General features: G+C 40.8%; 1 protein-coding gene across 11 annotated transcripts in view; it reads left to right on the top strand.

Annotated features, from left to right (window-relative positions):
- The window catches only part of LOC106880794 (neural cell adhesion molecule L1.1-like), a 537,440-nt gene that overhangs the window by 367,740 nt on the left and 149,814 nt on the right, over positions 1–19,886 (top strand). For all 11 annotated transcript variants that reach the window (XR_016241963.1, XR_016241961.1, XR_016241962.1 and 8 more), the window contains one exon: positions 4,014–4,325. Coding sequence is in view for 8 of the 11 variants with exons in the window: in XM_089352677.1 (XP_089208803.1) it covers positions 4,014–4,325 (312 nt within the window). In the remaining 3 variants the exon portion in view is untranslated. The remainder of the gene's footprint in view (positions 1–4,013; positions 4,326–19,886) is intronic.

Genomic DNA, 19,886 nt, shown 5'->3' with positions numbered 1-19,886 from the left:
AGCAATTTTGAGAATGTTAGTTCCCTCCATTTCAAAGCAGATGGCAGATAATAGCCATTGTGTCTCTACTTCTGGAGGCACATTTTTTATTGTGACTTTTGTCACTCTCCATATGAAGAGTCAGTGTTGAGAACCGTTTGGCTAGATTTTCATTGTGGAATCGCACTTGAACTGTACTGAATTTATGCCACCAATTGACATATTCCTTGTGTGGCCATACAGGGCGAAGGCATTTTTCAATTTTTTGTCGTGGTGCATTTTCAGGTTTCTTTGTTTTTGTACTTAGTATTTTATAAATGATAGTTCTTTTTGGGGTTTGTTCAATGATGCTTTTAGGTATGTGTAAGTGTAAGTTTTGTCCTTTGCTAAGCAGTACTTTTCTATTGTTGATTTGTTGCGCAGTGAATGTTTCAATAGTTTTGTTTTATCGCTTCAGCAAAATTTGTTTTGTCCTTGGTGGTGGTGGTGGTGGTGGTGGTGGTGGTGGTGGTGGTGGTGGTGGTGGTAGTGATGGTGGTGGTGGTGGTAGTGATGGTGGTGGTGGTGGTAGTGGTGGTGGTGGTGGTGGTGGTGGTGGTGGTGGTGGTGGTAGTGGTGGTGGTGGTGGTGGTGGTGACAAGGCTGTTAACGATTGTGGTTACAGTGTCAATGACATTGACAGTGTTCATTTTCACGTCTCTCAGATTTTTCTTTGATTTAGTTGTGCTTTTCATGTCTGTAGCTGTATTCAAGTGTGTGTGCATGCAGAATTTATTCTTTTTTTCTCCTAGTGTTCCAAGGCTAGGGAAATGCTGGTCCATGAACCAGTGTTCCATTATGAAATTTCTCGACATTTTTCACAGTCGAGAAGAAAAATAGAAATTTAAATAGGGTTGAAATTGTCCCTAGGGGCCAATTCTTCCCTTGAAAACACACTCAAATGAAAGTTGGGTTCTTCACACACCTTGTGTACAAAAATTAAAACAAAATATGTGCAATAAAAGGTCGTAAAAAGCGATTACCTTTGGAGCCAATGCAACAGCACGTCAGTCAATAGATAGATAGACAGACAGACAAACTGATTGATTTCTTTATTAGTCACACAAGGCCGAACACAGAAGGGACAAAATACAAGGTAGAGCTTTTCTTTTTGAAAATAGAAATAAAAGGAGAAAAAGAAAATGATCAAAAGGGATCATGTATCACAGAAAAATTTTAAAAGTGTATAAAGCAAGATTAGGTTTATCCGTGGAAAGAAAATCCTACGGAAAAGACCACGGTAATCTCAGGTAGGGAAGGAATAAACACATTAGAGTGAAGTGCTCCCTTTCTCTCTCACTTTTTTCGATTTACAGGATCATGCTCAAAGTGGTTTTGTCACTTGCACACACCATCTTTGCTACATTCATCCACCTCTTATTGAAACTTTCACGAGACAAAACTTGCCTCTCTATTCTCACCTTCCTTTTCAAGTGGTACTTGAAAAAGTTGATGAGTGATTTGCCAGAGAGGTAAGTGTTTGTCTCTAAACCTTTCGCTTGAGTCCACCACACACATTCTTTCACTATGGCCACTAGTACGATGAAGACTGCCTTGCCTTTCTGGTTAACGGAAGGTGGCAGAGCAATTACCACAATAGACTTGGCCGATAGGTGGACACGTCCCACATGTGACAGCAGCCATTCGGCATAAGCCCACAGGTCCAAAATGGTTGGATGCTGCACAAATGCGTGCAGAATGGTTTCACCACTCTGACTGCATCTCAGGCAAGTTGGTCTAGTGTGTCTCGAACCGTGCCTGTTGAGCTTATCCCAAATGGGTAATTCTTCTCAATAGCACTGCCAGGCTAGGAATCTTTGGTGTTTGTCCATATGTCCCAGCCCGAAAGTTGTCCTGAACAGGCAGGTCAGGTGTTCCTCGTCGACACCCAGATTCTCCCCTCCACTAATCCTCTATAGAACACCTTTGTGGAATTGAAGTCGCACTTGTTTGGTTCCAGATGGCAGAGTTGCTTGAGAGCAAGACGGTACTCACGGTGCCATTTGCCTAGCTTTGGTCTATGTTTGATCCATAACTGCAGTTCAGCCAAAGAGATGAGCTGCGGGAAAGTGCACCACACAAACAGTGACTGCACCTGTTCACCGTCATCTATGAAGTGCCGAAGATTTCGCAGTCTCAGCGCATGTCTGCACATTATCAACCACGGCATGCCTAGCCCTCCATTTAGTGGGTGTTGACAGCAAATGGATCGCCTAATCATCGGAACACTTCCCTTCCACAAAAAGCGGAATGGTGATGGTAGGGTCAGGACGCTCAAACGGTAATTGATGACAGATGCAATGTACGCGTTCACCACCTCTGCTTGACATTTTAGGGATAGCTTCTTCTCAGCCCATTGCTGAGTGAGAATAGTCATCCTAGTTGTTATCACGCCCCAGTTCTTCTCCATTTGGAGGTCTGGACCAAACCAGAATCTGAGCAATTTAACCGGTCCATCGATCCAGCGTCCCACGCTGGAGACGCTGTTGGACGGCATGAACTTGCTTCTCCAGGTGCCAAGCTGCAAGCCCACTGACTTTTGCCGGTTAATTTTTGCTCATGTTACCACTTAGTATACTTTTAGTGTCTTGCTGACCAGCTCAATATGCTTGTGGCTCGACACTATGACAGTAACATCGTCCGAGTATGCAGACTCACTCCTCCCACATCCCAGCTCTCGCCGGATGCCCCTCAATGTCACCAGCTTCTGCAGTAGTGGCTCAAGAGTCAATACGTACAGAAGTGACGAGAGGGGGCATCCTTGACAAACAGAACGCGTGATGTTAAATGGTCTGGACAGATGACCATTTACGAGCGGATGCCACTGTATAAGGCAGCGATCCAACCGTGGAAGATGGGACCAAAACTAGCCACTCTAAAGACAGCCTTCAAGTAGGAAGGGTCTACCCTATCGAAAGCTTTTGATTGATCCAAATTGATCAGCGCCCCACCCATGCCAGGTTCCTTAACTATCCTGTCTATGACGTAACACATCAGATAAAGGTTGTCATGGATACTCCTACCCAGCACAGTGCACGTTTATGCTTTGTTGACCAGTTTCTCGGTGACAAGCGCCAACCTGGTTGATTTTATTTTCATTTCTTTTTGTTTTTTGCCAAATAAACACATACACTATATACTCATTCTTCACTTCAGGTTTATTATTGTTCTTTAGCATACCTGCACAAACATGCATGATCTGACAGGCTGATTATTAATTATGTAACCTCAGGTAGGGAGGGAATAAACACATTAGAATAAACACTGGAAAGGAATACTATGTTCTTGCAAGGAATGTTTTCTTTTTATTAATACACTACTAAACCTCGATGTATTAAGTTACGATGAAAAGCATTAACCAGGAATGACCCCCACCCCCAACTGACTCCTGTGCTGATGGCACGTAAAAAACACCATCCAAACATGGTTGAAGCCAGTGCCCCCCAACTGGCTCCCATACCAGTGACATGTAAAAAGCACCATCTGAATCACGATCGATGCCAGTGCCACCTGACTGACTCCCATGCCAGTGGCACATAAAAAGCACCCACTAGACTCTCGTAATAGTTGGCGTTAGGAAGGGCATCCAGCTGTAGAAACCTTGCCAAATCAGATTGGAGCCTGGTGCAGCCTACTGGCCTGCCAGTCCTTAGTCAAACTGTTCAACCCATGCCAACATGGAAAACAGACGTTAAATGATGATGATGATGATTATTGTGTTGTCACTTGCTATTTTCCTGTGATACTTGTTCACAACCATTCTTCTTAACCTGTTACTCCATAAAATATCTTCCAATGTGTTTTAGCTAATTTTGTTTATATTCTGCAGAATAAAAGAAATCTTTTCTTTACATGTTATATTTGTACCATATTATAGTTTTTTTTTTTTTTTTTACAAATGGACTACAGTCAAATAGACTTGTTTTATTATTTTTAAAATGTTCTGTCATTTGGTGAATAATGTTTGATTTATTTTGTAATAATTTGTCTTTTAGATGACATTGGGAATCTTTACTCAAGTTCTGAAACACCAAATGCCATACGGGATAAAAAATTCACATTGGAATGTAAAACGGCTGGTAATATTGTTTCCATAATTTGGTATACTGGAAATGGAACAGTTATTGCTAAATACTATGGAACACAAAACCAAAATAGACCTAAATATTTTGGTAGCCGTCAAGAAACTAGTTGCCAAGACAAGAGCTGCACATTGAGTATAACCAATGTCAGTTTAGCTGAAGACAACATGAGCATTATTTGCAGTGGTGGTACCCATACAAGCATGTTCAATATTACAGTATTTGGTAAGTAATTATTTTTTTCTATTTATTGTGTGATTTTATTCTCTACATTATTTACATTGGACAGATATGTATTCTTATCTTGTTTGTTGTTACCATGTTTCGGCTGATTTACTCTCCAGCCCTCATCAGGTGTCCTGGTGGAATTTTGAACCCAACCCTGGATTCTCATTCGTAAGGTATTTTTTGTTGATGTTATTAATGTTATTATTATTATTTATTCAAGGCACTGCCTGTAATTGAACTCAGAATCTTGGGGTTAGTAGTCTGCACTCTTAACCGCTACACTATATGCCCATGTAGAATAGGGGAGAGAGAAGAGAATGTAGTGAAGATGTGTTGGAGTCCCATCAGGTTACAAATAAACAAATCTACGCTGGTTGTAAAGTGGTGAGAAAGAAATACATAGATGCATATATGTATACATCATCATCAATATAATTTAATGTCCATTTTCTGTGCTGGTATGGTCTGGATGGTTTGATAAGAGCTTGCAAGCCACAAGACTGCAAACCCTACTGTATGTTTTGATGTGGTTCTATGGCTGGATGCTCTTCCTAATGTCAACCACTTTGCTGTACCTGGTGCTCTTTATGTGGCAACAACAGCAGTGAGGCCACCAAATAACTTGTGGGACATAACTCCTCAAATAGGAGTGGGGAGTAGTATTGAGGGCAGTGGCTTTGTGCCAGATGATGAAAGGTTAGAGTATGAACAGAGGGACAGAAATAGGTGGCTTGCTGTAGAGGAGATACATGGCTACCCCAGGTGGAATAGGAAAGAGAGAAGTGAAGGTGGTGAAGATGTGTTGGAGTACCATCAGGTTATAAGTAGGTGTTAAGTAGATTGGAGAGGATGAGAGTGCAAAAGAAGAGTGAATACAGGTGGAGGGAGGGAGTGTTAAGATGTGTTGTGGGGAAGAGAGGCATTCATCAGGGATGGATTGTGTGCATATAAGTTCATGAGAGTGCAAATGGAGAGTGGGAGATAAAGAGGAAGAGAATGCAGTGAGAGGTGAACATGGGTGAAGGGAGTGGGTGTTAGGAAGATCAGTTGTTTGGGAGTAATTTTTCAGAGACAGATTGTGAGCAGGGGTCTGAGTATAAACATGATTTAAAGGCCTCAATTTTACTTTTGAGAACAGGTCTTCTCAAGCACAGCAAATAGCCAGCCATCTCTTCTGTGAGGCTCAACTTCTGATGGTCACTTTTTACCAATTCGTTCCGCCTCTTCCTACGCCTTCCTCTTGCACATGTTCTATCCACATGTAACAACTGGCACTTCTTTATGCTGCTGTCCTTACACATATGCATTTGCGTAACCATACCAGAGCACTCTCCTCTCTTGCACACTACATCTGATACCTCTTATACGGAATTTTTCTCTCAGTATATTTCTGCTTTGTTGTATATTTACACCAACATTGCACATCCATCAGAGCATGCTTGCTTCATTCCTTCAAACATTCACATGTCATCTGCATTCACAGCCCATGTTTCACTACTGTGTTGTATAGACATTTGTACAGTCTTCCTTTCACTCTGAGGAAGAGGCCCTTTGTTAACAATCAAGAGAATAGCCTTCTGAACTTTTCTCAATTATTATTCTAGTTACTATGCTTTCAGGGTATCCTCTGTCACTACTAGGGTCCTCCTGAGCATTTGAGAAAATCTGTTACCTGTGTGTTCTTAGTATATATGTATCTGTACATCTGCCAAACACAATGATTCCTTTCTCTTGTAACTTTTTTGTGATTTCACTGCACCTTTTATGTCTGTAGCTTGTTTTGGCTACAATGTATGGAATTTCTATCTACACTTTTTCTACATATCAAGCAGGGCTATTTCCCTGAAGAGATTAGTTACTTATTTGCCAAGACTTTGGGCTATGCTTAGTTAACTTTAAGGCCCTATGATTCCAAGCATTGCTTCCACACCTGATATTACTTTTCTAATGCTACTCAGCCATAAGAACAAGGTCATCGACATACAAGAGCTTCCACATGTAACCAGTCTTAAACTCCTCTGTTATTGCTTGAAGGGTTATGATGAAGATGTGGGGACTGAGAATCAACCCTTGGTGAACTCCTACCTACCCACTAAATTTATTGCTATATTCATTGCTGATTTCCATACTGACCACCCAGTGAATGAGCGAGGGACCCTGTCAAACGTTCTTTCCATGTTAACATATCCTAAGTACAGTGGTTTATATTTGACTAAATACTTCATCTGCAGTTACTTTACTTAGAAGATAGCATCAGTAGTGGTTGCCCTGGCACAAAAACGAACTGTATCTCATCTTGGTTAGCTCTCTTCTTAATTAGTTGAGCTATGACAGTTTTCTCTAACTTTCATGACCTGCTCCAGCAATATGATGCCTCTAATTACTTCTGTCTAAGCCCTTTCCTTTACAATTGTAGCAGTTGTTGGGCATGATACTTTCGTGGACAACCTGATTAACCATACAGGTGACTATGCCATAACCTACTCCCCCTCTCAGTTGAAGGATTTTTGACTTGCAAGTTACTTGGTGATCTCACTGGTGCTAGTGCCATGTAAAAGGCACATCTGACCCATGCCAGCATGATGAATGGACATTAAATGGGGATAATGATGAAGATGATTGTGATAATTCTTGATTAACCTGGGGCTTTCCTTGTCTTCATAGTTTTTATTCCTGTATCTGTCTTACAGCTCTCAGTTCAGATACTGAGTCTCTACTAAGTTCACTTTAAGAAGACTCATGCTGGCATGGGTTGGACAATTTGACCAGAGCTGGAAAGCTGGAGAGCTGCACCAGGCTCTAGTCTAATTTGGCATGGTTTCTATGGCTGGATGTCCTTTCTAATGCCAACCACAGAGTGTCCTGGGTGCTTTTACATGGCACTGGCACAGGACTCTTGCAGACCAATTCTCTTCACCAGAGAGATCAGTATTAACAATTCTACTGTGGAGCATGGGTCTTCTTCAGTACACCAAGGTACCAAGCATTTCAGTCATTTGTCATCTTACCCGAAAGGTATAGCATCCTGAGGTCATCTTCCTGGGTGTCCCATTTCGATGTATTGGCACTTCTTTATGGAGTGTCAGCAGCCATCTTCATCACATGACCAAACCAATGCATTCTTCTTCCTTGCACAGAGCATCTAATTCTTCTTATGCTTAACTTCTCTCCCAATATACTAGCACTCTGTCAAATATGTATGCTTTCATTACACATCCAACAGAGCATTCCAGTCTCATTCTTCTCTAACCTTTGTATGTCTTCTGCATTCAGGGTCTGCATCTCACTAGCATGTAGAATGTCTGTGTACATGTGTCATACAATCTTCCTTTCACTTGAAGAGAAAAGCCTTTCATAGCTAACAAACATAGCAGCTCTCTGAATTTCCTCCATCCTATTCATATTCTAGCTATCACACCCTCCGTGCATCCTTCTCCACGCCTAATTTGATCCTATTATTTCTAATGAGCCACCAGGGCTTTTGAGAGAATCAATTTCCTAAGTCTCTATAGTTTTTATGGATATTGTGCTCTTTCAATGTATGAATATTGCCTTCTCTGATAAACTTCCTATTAGTCTACTGCACCTCTTGTGTGTCCATAACTTATACCAGGTGCACTGTACGGAGTTCCTATCTACACTTTTCCCAGAAATCAAACAGGGCCACCTTCTTGAAGTGGGAAGGGTCCTGTCTGTGTTCTTGCTTACTGAGACTTTAGTCTTCACTAAGTTAATCTTAAGGCTCTTAGATTCCAGATTTTACTTCCACACCTGGAATTTCTATTCTAGCTCTAATGTGGAGTTTGCTATGTGCGTAAGACCATCAGTATATAGTAGTCCCAAGGGCTGCTGGTCTTGAATTTCTCTGTTATGGCCTGGAAGACAATGATAGAAAGGTGGAGACTAAGGACTGAGCCTTGATGAATTTTTTGCTGAACTCATGGTTAACTCTCACCTTATTGACAGTGTCTCTGTACGTGGTCTGTATAACTTTCACCAGCCATTTGTCTGTCCCTAGTCTCCTCAGAGCCCACCATATCACACAATGGGGTACTTTTAATTGCCTTATCTACCATACTGCTGATCACTAGGACAACTGATCCCTCTGTTGGGTTCACATGAGAGAGACTCCCTTTATCCCATTCATTCTCTACATTCAACAGTTTTGCATAGTAACTTTTCCATGCATCTTTCTTGTCCACATCATTAACTGTAAGCATACCATTATCCATCTGCACACACTTTCACAATATCTTGATTCTCACTGACACTCTGTTTGGTAGTTCGGAGCACTTCAAGTCTCTGATCTTCCCATTGTAGTACATTGGCAAATTTCTTCTTTTCTGCTTCTACCCTAGCTAGATAAACCTGATGTCTAGCTTCCCTTTTAACTTTCTAATATGATTAATTGCTACCCCCACCCTTTTAACCCATTCTTTATAGATCTATCTCTTCTCTTTTATGGCCCTGACAACATCATTGTCCACCACCACATCACCCTGGCCTGGCAGAGGCCTTGCTCCAACCACAGATTTGATCTGTTGCTCTTAGTAGATTGTCTTGTAGGAAATTCCAGTTGTCTTTTATGTTATATGTCTCTATCTCTTCCCCCTTCTCATCAAAGGCTTCATTAAGGACATCTCTAAATCTCTGTCCTTTTGGAAGATCCTTGAGCTTCCACAATATCCTTTTCTATATTGGCTTGCATCTCTGGATCTTTAGATAAGTAATCATATGATTGGCAGGTTTTCTGAAGTTGGTGTTGCAGACTGGTAAGCCATGAGCATCACAAAACTTCAGTAATCTTGTCCCCTCCTCAGTTCTGGAGCTAAAATCACAGCTTCCATGCACACCATGAAATCCATTGGAGTGCTGTCCAACATGTCAATTGAAAACTCCTGCAATGATGTGAATGTTGTCATCTTTCATTGTCAAGGTAGTTCGCAGATGTGGCGCTTCTGATTATGTGAGTTTGATGCGGAACATATGCAGAGATCACTGACACAATTACATCAACCAAGGTTATTCTTAGCTTAATAATCCTATCGCACTACTTCAGTCACCTTATACTCCATTTCTCTGCTAATAGAATACCAATACTACTTAGTCTGTCTTTGTTGCTTTCTCAGAAAAATTTGTATCTGTGCCCCTTTGCCTGTAAGCAGTTTAGCTGAGGCTCCCCTCCATCGTACCTCTTGGTCACAACATATGAGATCTGATCAATAAGTATCCACACTTTTGCTAAAGCACTGAGTGAAGCTGCTTGACACAGACTGACCTTGGCCTCTGCTGTGCATGTACACTAAGTTTTAATGTTCTAGCTTACGTCTGTTGTTTACAGCAGTGCTTCAAAGTAATGTGTGATCATTGCAATGACCATAACAGAGAAAGAGGCCTATGCAAAGCTGCAGAAAGTGTATGGAGAGGAGGGTATGATCTGCACACAAGTGTACAAGCGGTTCAGATGTTTCCAAGATGGCCAAAAGAAATGTTGGTAATGACGAATGTTCTGGGAGACTTGCAACCAGCAGAACTGAGAAAAACATCGCAGATGTGCATGCAGCTGTGAGGGGAAATTGTCAAATCACCATCCATGAGTTATTGGATGTGCAGATTAGTTATGGTTCAGTCCATTATCACTGAAGATTTGGGTGTGAGACACATATCTACCAAGTTTGTGCCAAAACTGCTTTCAACTGACCAAAAGGATACTCAGATTTTAGTTGCACAGAATCTTGATTGTGTCGAGAGTGATGAAAACTTTTTTTTAACTTTGCATAGGCCTCTGAGCAGGTCAATGTGATGAACATACACTACACACATTACTTCCAAACACTGCTGTAAACAGTAGAAGTGAGCTAGAATGTCAAAACCTAGTGCACATGCACAGCGGAGTTAAAGGTGCCAAGCAGCTTCACTCTGCATGCTGTAGCTTTGTTACTATGGCAACAGTCCGGATACTTATTGATCAGACCATGTACATCTACATGTCTCTGTGTCTGTAGAACTAAAGAGTCTTGGGGAATGCTTTCAGTTTATGAAAGAGAAAGATTTTTGGGGTCACATGCCTGGAGGCTGCAGGTCCTTGTGTTTAGTGTGAAAAATAATGTTACAACTGCAGTTTTAATTTCCTTCAGTGCCGGAAAGCCTTCATTCAAGTGTATGCACATACATTACAAATATGGTCCATACTTCTATGTACATGCTCATGGGTCAAAAAATATAATAAAAGATTAAAAAAAAAAGCATTTATGCATATGCTTGAGTCTCTTTTGGAGAGGTGATGGTGAGCAGTGGATAGATATTAGAAACAGATTCAGTTAATATTGTGTGATAGAATATTCCACCATGAAATTTACCAATCTAAGTTGAAATTAATTTGTTAGTCAGTAGAGAGATGAAATATTCATTATCCATGATCTGAAATAACTGTATATTTTCACAGAGCAAGAGAGAGAAGTTAGATTTGGTAGCAATTTGAAGTTATTTGCCTATCAATATTGAAAATAAAGAAATTTCAATCATTCAATCACATAAGGAAAGAGAGAGAGGGATAGAATTTGATATAAGCTTGAAATGTCACAATGGTAGGCCAACACAAGTTCTTTTAGCTTTTGTATTGAATTGGCTGCTGTGATGTCATAAGTTTTGCTGACATTAGCATTTCTAGGATCCCTTCTGAAAATACCAAAACTTGTCAGTGAATTTGCTACGTTGTGTATGTGAGTTCTTCAATTAGCCTAAAAATATTGCGTGGCACTTGAAAATATACATATAACTTAGTATCAAATCCCCCTAAAAAGAAAATGCAATTAAAGAATTAATAGGCTGCATATACATGGATTCAATTTCCATACCAGAAAGCAAAAAGGGTTGGAATATGATGACAGACCTGAAAAATTTTAAGAATGCATGCATGAACATAAAAAGCTCCAAAAATGTGTTACAAGTATTAAAAATGAAAATCACAAACCTTCAATATCACAACTTTTACTGTTTTGAGAAAACTTTTTAAAAAATAACAGAGGGAGGGGGAAAGGGGTTTATATTTACACTCACCCACCCTGGTGAGGAGTAGGGTTTACTTAGGTATTTTTTACATTAAAAAAAAACCATTCCATCTGCTTAGAAATGAGGATGAAAACTTATTTACCCTATTCCATGATCAAGAAGAAATTGCTCTTAAACTGGATATTTTCTAGATTGGTTTGTGTCTCCAAGTCCTTTTAACTCCCCAAGTCTGAACTTGTTACCTGCTACATCATTATCAACATCACCATCATCACTTGATATGTTTTTCATGTTGGCATGAGTTGGACAGTTTAACAGGAGCTGGTAAATCAGAGGGCTCACCAGGCTCCCGTCTTCTATTTTGGCATAGTTTCTACAGTTGGATGCCCTTCATAATGCCAATCACTTTACAAAATGTACTAGGAGCTTTTAATTTGGTTTCAATATGGGGTTTTTTATTCATGCGGTGCCAGCATGGATGCTTTATACATAATGCCAGCACAAATGCTTTTCATGTGGCACCAGCACCCATAGCATTGCCAAGTAGCTTGCAAGACAAGACCATCTCAGTTGAGAGAAGGAGAGGAACCAAGAGAAGTGGCCATGTGCCAGGTGATAAGTGGAAGTATGACATTGGGACTGGGATAGCTGTCTTACAACAGAGATGATACTTGGTAACCCAGTAGGACAAGGGAAGGGAAGTGGGAGTATAAGAGACAAAGATATAGACAGTCAGAGAGAGAGAGGGGGGACCTACCCAAAGCGAACAATGGTGAGGGGTGATATTTAGAGATATAACAAGTAATGGTGAGAGGAACTAGAGAGGCCTGCAGTGGATGGTGGGGGTTGTTAGGGAGGTTGATTGTGTGTGGTTTTTGCCAGAGGACAGAATTATGTGTGTATGTGAAGGTGGAGCTATAGCTGTAAAAGATATGCCTGTATGTATGGATGACCATGATTTTATTTAGATTGATGTGTCACCTCAAGCACAACAAATCACCAGAAGTCTTGCTCCTTTGTTATCTTCTCAAAAAGAGTCAACCTCTGTAGATAATTTCTCGCCATTTTGTCCCTTGTCTTTCTGGCTTTACCTCTTTCACAGGTTTCCTGCACAGATAGAGATTGGTACTTCTTTATGCAGCTGTCCTTATCCATTCCAGTGCAGCCTTCTCTCTTCCATATTACACTTCTCTCTTCCATACTCTTATACCCAGATTTTCTCATAAATCATTTACACTCTGTAATATACACACCCTAACTTTACCCATCTGGTGGAATAGGCTGACTTCATTTCTTTCATGCTTTTGCATGTCCTCTGTAGTCAGAACCCATATTTCACTGCCATGTAGCATAGCTGTTCATACAGTCATCATACACTGTGCTTTTATCTCTGAGAGTGAGACTCTTTGTTACCAACAAAGGTAGCAGCTCTCTGGACATTGTGCAGTCTGTTCTTATTCTAACAACTATGCCTTCAGAGCTTCCTCCTCCACCACTAACTTGGTTGCCGAGGTAACAGAAACTATCTATTACTTCTACAGACCCTTCTAGCATTTGAGAGAGTCTGTTTGCTGTATCTGCACATTTGCCACACACAAAGACTACTTTCTCTGTTAATCTTCCTGCAATACTGCTGCACCTCTTATGTGTCCATAGATATCACTAGGTATCCCATATGGAGTTTCTATCAACAACTTTTCTTCATATTGAGTAGGACTATTGCCCTAAAGGGATTAGTGAGTTTTCCAACTTACCAAGACTTTGTCCTTTGCTATATTAACTCTAAGGCCCTTTGCTTTCAGACCTGAAATTTCTTCCCTAATTCTGTAGTGATTCAACCGTAAGAACAGGATCATCATTGCAGAAGAACGCCCAAGGGCAGCCAGTCATCAGTTTCACTGTTATGGCCTAGAAGACTATGATACACAAGAGGAGACTGTGTACCAATCCTTAGTGAACTCCTACCTTTACCCTAAATTCCTTGCTATATATTCATTGCTGACTCGCACCTTACTAGAAGTGTCCCTGCACATGGCTTGTACAACGACCACTCATTTATCTGAAGCTTCCACATTGACTACCAGATAAGGGAGCAGGAGACCCTGTCCAAGTTTTTCTCCGTGTCAACAAAAGCCAAGTACAAAGGTTTATTTTCAGTTAAATATTTCTGCAGTTGCCTCTCTAGTAAGATAGTATTGGTAACGCTTTTTCCTGGCAGAAAACTGAACTGCATACAGGGGTTAGACAAAACAATGGAAACATCTTAAAATTTCAAGCAGATTTATTTTAATATGGGGTAGGACTGCCTTTAGCAGTAATTACAGCTTGAATTCTACGAGGTATAGACTCATACAAAGTTTTGTTTCCAAAGGAAATTTTGTCCATTCTTCAGCTAAAACAGTCTCCAGTTCTTGTAGTGGTGATGGTGGATGATATCGCAATCCTTACTTGTTTTTCTAAAATGCACCATAAATGTTCAATAATATTAAGACCTGGGGACTGTGGTGGCCAGATAAGATATTCAACTTCACTAGAATGTTCCTTGTGCCATTCAGTAACAACTTTAGCTGTGTGAATTGGTGCATTATCACCCTGAAAGATTGTGTTTCCCTCCAGAAACAGTTCCACAAACATAAGATGAATTTGATCAGATAAATTGCTTAAATAGTCTTGACTATTAATTCTGTCATCAAGGGAAACCGTTGGCCCGGTAGATTTCCAAGATGTAGCACCCCGCAGATCATCACAGATCCTCCTCCATGTTTAACAGTTCAAAGCAGGCAGTTTGGGTCAAATGCTTCTTTGAGTTGTCTCTACACATATACTCAGCCAGTGGTCGGAAATACGGTAAAGGATGACCTGCTTGATATGTAGCATATGTGTTGGCAGGAATTCCATATGGTATATCCAGTGAAAGTTATGGTGTAGTGGAATAATAGGAAGGTTAACAGAGAAAGTAGCTATTGCATGTGGAAGATGTACAGGATCCATGAATCTACAGATACACAGGAAGCTGAATTTCTCAAATGCTCCTTAGGCTCTGTAGAGGTAGTGAATATTTTTTTACTACCTAGCTTACCTAATTAGCAGTGGAGGAGGATGTTCCAAAAGTGTAACTGCTGGAATGGGAATAGAACGGAGAAAGTTCAGAGCTTTTGTCTTTGTTGGAAATCAAAGATCACTCCATCTCCAAATGAAAGGAAGATTGTATGACACATGTGTACAAACACCAATTCCACATGATGGTCACATGGGCCCTGAATGCAGAGGACATGTGAAGCCTAGAAAGGAATGGAGCTAGTATGCTTTGTTGGATGTGCATTGCCATTGTACATGTACAGCAGAGTGCTAGTGCATTGAGAGAAAATTGAGGCATAAGAGGAATTAGATGCAATGTGCAAGAGAGACGACTGCACTGGTTTAGTCATGTGATGCCTATGGATGAGGACAGTAGCATAAAGAAGTGCCAGTCACTTAATGTATATGGAACTTGTGGAAGAGAAAGACCCATGATGATATGGGACAAAGCATTGAAGGCTGATCTCAAAACACTGAGCCTTATTAAGGAAATGAGAAAGGACTGGTACCTTACTGTACTGAAGACCCATCTACTACAGCAGAATTGATATCCTAAAATCACTTTGGTAATGCTTATCCATTTTTAGCCCTATCTCCACCTCCATCCCCTCTGCCCTATCAACCATTCCCCCACTACACACTTACACATTTCTTCTACAAACATCCATCATTTTTCTACTGCCTAAAAGCAGAAAAGGCACATACTACATCTCCCTAGTTTCTCAGTTACCATTGTTCCTCCACCCCAAAACCACTTTCATTTTCCATTATCTTCCCATCTGTCTTCATCAATGACTGTCTTTCTGTATCTTCTCTCCCCTTTGCTCTTCTCCATCATTGACACCTTATTTATTGCCTGTCATCTTCAATGCCTTCACATATCTACTGCAACCCTCATCCCTGAGACTTTCCTATATTTCTCTCTCCGTCATTTGCTACAGTCATCTTTACCCTGCTCACTCACCCCTCATTTATTCTGTATCATCTCACTTATTCTTGACACACCCAGTCTTCCTTGAGTTATGTCCTGAAACATTTTTGTCACTATCACTCTCTTTATCTTATTCTGTTACTCACTCTCTTTTCCTTCCCAACTGGAGCATCCATCTATCTACTCCACAGCAAGACACCTTTTTCTGTCCTTCTATACCTCTAATCTTTCAAATGACTCAAAGCCACACAAACCTCAATACTAATCACCCTTCTAGTTGACGCTTTTCTTGTCTTGTAAGGCATTTTGTGACCCTCATTGTGCTGGTATTATGTAAAAAGCACCCAGTGCACTAAGTAAAGTGGTTCGTGGTAGGAAGGGTATCCAGCTGTAGAGACCATGTCACAACAGACAACAGATCTTGAGACAGCTCCCAGTTTTGTCAGCTCCTGTCAAACCATCTGACCCATGTCAGTTTAGAAAACAGGTGTTAAATGATGATGATGGTGATATATCAAGGACAGAGAGCACAGTAAAATGCAATACTCAACCAAAATTGGGCTTAGTAGTGGATTCTATATTCGACTCCTGTATCCAGTGTAGTACAATGCAAGGCATCAACTTAAGATCAGCTTGAGTGTGGAATATGAGTCAAATAATTGAGAAAGATAATAAGCAAACACATGTGCTGAAATAATCACATAACAGTAGGAGAAACATGCAGCCATGCGTTTCATCTCATCAGTATCCTGCAATGAATGCAACGATCAATGTTGAAGCTCCAGATATATTCGCTTTTCCTTGTTATGCAAATGATCAACATGTCACATAAAACCTCACATGTCACATAAAACAGAACATAAACACTCATACACACCTACAGGAGGAATTTCAACCATGTTTCGTGGTCTGCTACCACAACAGCTCCTTTATAGGATCCAGTTAGCTCAAGACATCATCAGGAAGAACCATGTCCGGTTTCGGCCCCTACTCCTCTACCGTTTTGATGTGGCGGGGACACCCTTTCGGAGGTGTCTTCAGCTCTGATGTTGAGTGCATGTCTTCTTTCTTCTGTTCCCTGGCCTCTTCGATGCAGTGACAACGAGTGTATAGATTTTGCTTGTTCATCAGTATAATGTATGTGCATGTATATGTGCATATGTACATATGTATCAACAGTAACCAGGACGGGAGGGTCAACTTGTATTATGTTCTATTTATCTGAAGAATCCTTAGTGTTAAATTTTATTCATAATTCACCTGAAGAAAACAGGTTTTTTACATGATGTACTATTTTTAGTCATCAATAAAGAACATGTCTGAAACAGCTGTAGTGGGCCTCAACCCTTTTGTGTTATTGTTTATACATCACTGCCCTCAGAAACTTTCCTATGTTGGATCTTGAGCCTTTAGACAACTGGAGCATGTGCCATGAGTGTACTCTTGTGTAACTTTGCATACATGTTGTATATTCAGTCAGTATTTGTGAATGTGTGTATATGTTTATGTGTATGTTTGTGTGTATATATCATCATCATCGTTTAATGTTCTCCTTCCATGCTGGCATGGGTTGGATGGTTTGACAGGAGGTAGCCAGGCAGAAGACTGCACCATACTTCTGTGTCTGTTTTGGCATGGTTTTTACAGTTGGATGCCCTTCCAAATGCCAACCACTTTATAGTATGGATTGGGTGCTTTTTAAGTGGCACCAGTAGCTTACAAGACAAGGAATCTTTGAGAGGAGAGGGGTCATTGGAAGAAAGTGATCTTGTGTCAGATGATGAAAAGTTAGTGTGTGACAAAGAGATGGAAATAGATGTTTGCTATAGAGGGTTACATGGTTACCCAGCCTGAAAGAGAGAGAGAGAGAGAGAGGGAGGGAGGGATAGTTAGCAAGAAAGAGAGCAGAAACAGGTGTACTGCTGTAAAGGAGATACGTGGTTACCCAGAGAGAAAGAGAGAGAGAGTTAATAAGAAAGAGGGCAGAAACAGATGAGCTACTGTAAAGGAGATACATGGTTACCTTGCCAGAGGTAAGAGCGAGAGATGGAGGGGGAGAGACTGATCAAAAATGAGGACAGAAACAGGTGTGTTGCTGTAGAGGAGATACATGATTACCCAGCCAGAGGGAAGAGTAAGAGAAAGAGAGAGAGGGAGTGGGAGACAGCAAGAGTGCAAGAGATATAGGATGAAGATGGTGGAGAAGTGCCAGGATATACTCACAAGGAATGGCGATCAGAGTATAGATGGGATAGTAGAGTAACAAAGGGAGAGATAAATGATGGCAGGTGCCAGGGTATACCCCCAAGATCATAATATACGTAACAGGGCAGTGCAAAGGTAGTGGGGGGAATGCTGTGACTGGTGAGAACTTGGGTATATAGAGAGGGTGGGGAGAGTAATGATACAGTGAGCAGAATAGTGAGGACAGGATTGGGGAGTGGAAGATAATCATAGTGTAGGAAGAGGAAATGTGAGGAAGAGAAGAGATGTAGTTTAGTTTGTTGGTGTTGGGTGTGTGAAAATTTTATTGTTATGTGTGGATGGAACACAGTTTCGCTGATGTGGACAGGTCTTCTCCAGAACTTCATCTCGGTCCATTGTCATTTCCTCCATGAGCCCCAGCATCCTGAGATCAGTCCTCACCACTTCATCCCATGTCTTTCTGGATCTCCATCTTCCTCAGGTGCCATCCACTTTCAGTGACCAGTACTTCTTCATGCAGCTGTCTTCATTCATATGCATCCCATATCGAAACCAACATAGTCTCCTCTCTTGCACACTGCATTACATTCCTGTTACGCCTAACTTTTCTCTCAACACATTTGTGCTTTGTTGTTCATGCACATCCAGTGGAGTATACTGCCTTCATTCTTCTCTAGTCTATGTATGTCCTCTGCATTCAGAGCCCATGTCTCACTACCATGGAGTATAGCCATTTGTACACAAGTATACAATCTACCTTTCACCCTGAGAGAGTTCATTTGTTGCCAGTAGAGGTAGTAGCTCTTTGAACTTCCTCCATCCTCTCCTTTTTCTAGAAACAATTCTTTGAAAGTATCCACTCCATTGCTAATTTGGTCAGCCAGGTAACAGAAACTATCTACTACCTCAATAGAGCCTTCTGAGAGAGTCTAAGTCTTGTATGCTCTTAGTGCTTATTGTTCCTGCATACCTGTCATATATGAAGGTGACCTTGTCTGTTAATCCACTTGTGATTCCACTGCATCTCTTATGTGTCTATAGCTTACACTGGGTGCAGCAAATAGAATTACTGTTCACTCCTTTCCTACATATTGAACAGGGCCATTTACTTCAAGGAAAGAGGATTTTATCTGCTTTCTTGCTAACAACTTTGGTCTTTGCTAGATTAACCTTAAGGTTCTTTGATTCCTGATTTTACTCCCATACCTGGAATTTCTTCTCCAATTCTGCTACAGACTCTGCAGTAAGAGTGAGGTCATCCATGTATAGTAGTTCCTACAGGCATCCAGTTTTGAATTCCTCTGTTATGATCTGGAGGACTATAATGAATAGGAGTGGACTAAGAACTGAGCCCTGTACACTAAATTCATTACTGTATTCATGGCCAACTCTCACCTAACTGACAGCACCACTGTACATGACTTGTACAGTTCTAACAAGCCACTCCTCTACTTCTAGTTTCCTTAGAGACCACTAGATAATAGAGCGGTGGGGCTTCTGTCAAAAGCTTTCTCCAGGTTAATGAAAGTTAAGTATAAAGGCTTGCTTTTGGCCAAATACTTTTCCTGCAGCTGTCTCACTTGGAAGCTGGCATCTGTGGTACTCCTCCCAGGTACAGAACCAAACTGCATCTCATCTAGTTTAATTCTATTCCTAATCAATTGAGATATAACTCTCTCTGTAACTTTCATGACTTGGTCTAGCAGTTTGATGCCTCTGAAGTTGTTTCTATCTAAGGTGTCACCTTTATCCTTGTAGCAGCTAACTATAATACTACTACACTAGTTATTGAGGATGATGCCTTCTTGAATAATCTGATTAACTATGTGAGTGACTAGGCTGCATTCCACACCATCAGATATTTTAATCATCTCGGTAGTGATACCTGAAGGTCCAGGTGCTTTCCCTGTCTTCATATCCTTAATTGCCTTATCTATCATACTGCTATCAACTCTGATGGCTGGTCCCTTAGTTCTTTCAAAATATGAAAGTCTCTCCTTCTCCCATTCATTTTCCATATTTAGTAACCTTTCTTAATGGCACTTCAACACATCTTTCTTCACTGAGTCACTAATTGTAAACGTACCATTATACATTCACACACATTTCTCACCTAACATACACCTATTATCTCTGATACAAGCTTTGCTATCCTGAACACCTTACATCTCTGATCCTCACACTGTAGAACATTGGCATAGCTCTTGCCTTCTGCTGTTCCTTATGCTATGTAAACCTGTCACCTAGCTTCCCTTCTGACTACCTGATGTAATTTTTCCACCATTTTTCCAGTCCTTCTAGGCTTGTCTCTTCCCTTTTATAACACTGTCCAC

The sequence above is a fragment of the Octopus bimaculoides genome, chromosome 5 (genome assembly GCF_046866305.1).
Source record: "Octopus bimaculoides isolate indiv1 chromosome 5, ASM4686630v1, whole genome shotgun sequence".
NCBI classification, from domain to species: Eukaryota; Metazoa; Mollusca; class Cephalopoda; order Octopoda; family Octopodidae; genus Octopus; species Octopus bimaculoides.
This window is presented reverse-complemented; position numbering and strand designations above follow the sequence as displayed.